Source organism: Solanum tuberosum, unplaced genomic scaffold (genome assembly GCF_000226075.1).
Source record: "Solanum tuberosum cultivar DM 1-3 516 R44 unplaced genomic scaffold, SolTub_3.0 scf00067, whole genome shotgun sequence".
NCBI lineage: Eukaryota > Viridiplantae > Streptophyta > Magnoliopsida > Solanales > Solanaceae > Solanum > Solanum tuberosum.
In genome coordinates, this window is record NW_006238991.1 from 850,286 (window position 1) to 852,782 (window position 2,497).

General features: G+C 33.8%; 1 protein-coding gene across 1 annotated transcript in view; it reads left to right on the forward strand.

The window, feature by feature from the left end:
* Positions 1-1,555: 1,555 nt before the first annotated feature.
* LOC102594971 (myb-like protein J) overlaps positions 1,556-2,497 on the forward strand; it is a 1,659-nt gene continuing 717 nt past the window's right edge. Inside the window, exons 1-2 of the mRNA XM_006345272.2 lie at positions 1,556-1,955; positions 2,198-2,400. Of these exons, the coding sequence (XP_006345334.1) occupies positions 1,625-1,955; positions 2,198-2,400 (534 nt within the window). The 5' untranslated portion in view covers positions 1,556-1,624. The remainder of the gene's footprint in view (positions 1,956-2,197; positions 2,401-2,497) is intronic.

Genomic DNA, 2,497 nt, shown 5'->3' on the forward strand with positions numbered 1-2,497 from the left:
CTTCAAGCTCAAGAACAATGTCTCCCAAAAACTTTAAGAACTAAAAACTGAAAATATTCTAAGTCTCATTAATAATTCTCTACAGCTTGATACTAAGCTACAAAATTAAATGAGTATTTATAGTTTTCAGAAATTTGTGTTGCGAAGGATCACTTGGCGCAGTTAGTCGGGATCGCCGATCCACTCGGCGATTTACCCTTTGGTCTGGTTCATTGCCTTTCTGCATTGGCCTCGAGAAAATTCAAGTTTTGTAACATTGGGCGATGGAATACAGCATCGCGGAATCGTTTGGCGACTCGTCGACTGCTCCTTTATCTCACCGACTCGATTTTCTCCTTCAGAGTTTGGCACACTAGAACATTAGGCGAGACCATAGCCATTCGGCAACTCGCCTAATGGCTTAGGCTATCCCCAGGTTGTCTTTTCTTCGTTCTTTTCAGCTGCCTTGTTCCTTTTTGCCCAATAGTGTCCATGCTTTGTCTCAAACTCCAAATACCTGAAACTCAAGGATTTTCATCAGTTATTGAGACAAAATATGCTTTTGAGGACACTAAATCTATCAAAATAAAGCCCTAAAAGAGTCCAAATCGTGGACTCATCAGATATACGGTAGAAAAAACTTTTATTTCTAATAATATTCTATTATTATCCATCTAAGTCCTCCCTCGTCTCAAGCTCATCAACCTACTCCTTGCAAATCACTGACAAAGATAATTTGATTTTGCATCACCTTTTTTCCATATCTAGGACACTTGTATATTGTCCTAAACAAATATATTGAATTTGGAGTTGATTTTTCAAATTGACATTCAATTGATAGTTATTATTCTCAAAAATCAATTTTTTTTATTCCAATAATTTCTTCTTTTTTAAAACAAAAATAATTTTCTATTAATTGAGTTACCATCTAATAAATCAACCCTACCATTATGTATTAATTACTACCGCTTATTAAAAAACTTTATAAATTTCCCAGAGATAATCCAAGAGAAAAACTTCTTTAATTTTGTAGATAAGGTTATTTATCCAATGATGATCTGAACATGATCACCTTGATAACCATTTATAATTATAAAATAATACGTGTTGAGATAATGGCCGGTGTGACAAATCTTCCATTATATGAGATATTATGGCTATATTTTTAATTAGTTGATGTTTAACATGCTTAATCACATGCAAATGCATGGAATATCAAGAGAAATATATGCAATTACCCATTGAAATCAAGAAAATTGATACTGTAATAATTAATTATGATATCTCATAAAATAAAGCTAAATCATTTCCTACTTTATTTTTTTGTTATAATCATTGAGTATTTAGTTTTTACTGATTTCAGTACGTAAGCCCCATTAACATAAACGTTACAATATTTTTCCATTCTCAAAAATCAGAACATGAGCTTAGCATTCCTACCCAAGTTGGATATATAAACAAATAGCCTAGTGCCTAGTGGCCCATCCAATCATCTTCACTTGGTGTGCTCCTATTTTCACAAGTCCCAACTTGTACTACAAAACATATTACTATCATATAAACCACTTAATATAAAGTTGTTGATACAATATTCCATTTCCTCTTCTTTTGAATACCCCCCAAGTCTAACCAAGGTCTTGTGGATATGGGAAGGAAGTGTTCACATTGTGGTAATATAGGTCACAATTCAAGAACTTGTAGCACTTTCAAGTTAGGTGCTAGTGCTAGCTTTGTTGGTGGATTAAGGCTCTTTGGAGTCCAACTAATTGACATCTCTTCTTCATCTTCTGCATCATCTTCTTCTTCTTCTTCTTATGATATCCACTTGAAGAAAAGTTTAAGCTTAGATTGCATGTCTTCACCTCAAGTATCATCATCATCATCACTTGTTACTCTTAATGAAAAGAGTACTACTTGCACAAATGGAGATTATCTATCTGATTGTCTCTTAGGTCAACCTCAAGAGAGAAGGAAAGGTTTGGAATAATTATTCATTTTTTAGATATAATTATTTGACCACTTTTTAGTGGGAAATGTTAGTATGAAAATAATGGTTAAAATCGTATTCAGTTGTCAAAAAATGAGATTGACTATGGATTTCAAAGAAAGTGGAGTTACATTTGCTTATGTAATTTAATCTTTATAACCATGCATCTTCTTCCTTGAGAAAGGAACGTGAATTTCTAAGGAACGCTTATTAAAAGTGATTTTGAATTAGGAGTTGGATGGACAGAGGAGGAACATAGGAGATTCTTGATGGGACTAGAAAAGCTAGGGAAAGGAGATTGGAGAGGAATTTCGAGGAAGTTCGTCACAACAAGAACTCCAACACAAGTAGCTAGTCATGCTCAAAAATATTTCCTCAGACAGTACTCAACTCATCTCAATAAAAAGAAGCGCCGTTCTAGCCTCTTTGACATGGTATATCTCATAATATTTTTAAGTCATTTTTCAACAATATATATATACTTTTCATTTTTTATTATATTTAGTCATAACGGGGGGGGGGGGGGGGGTG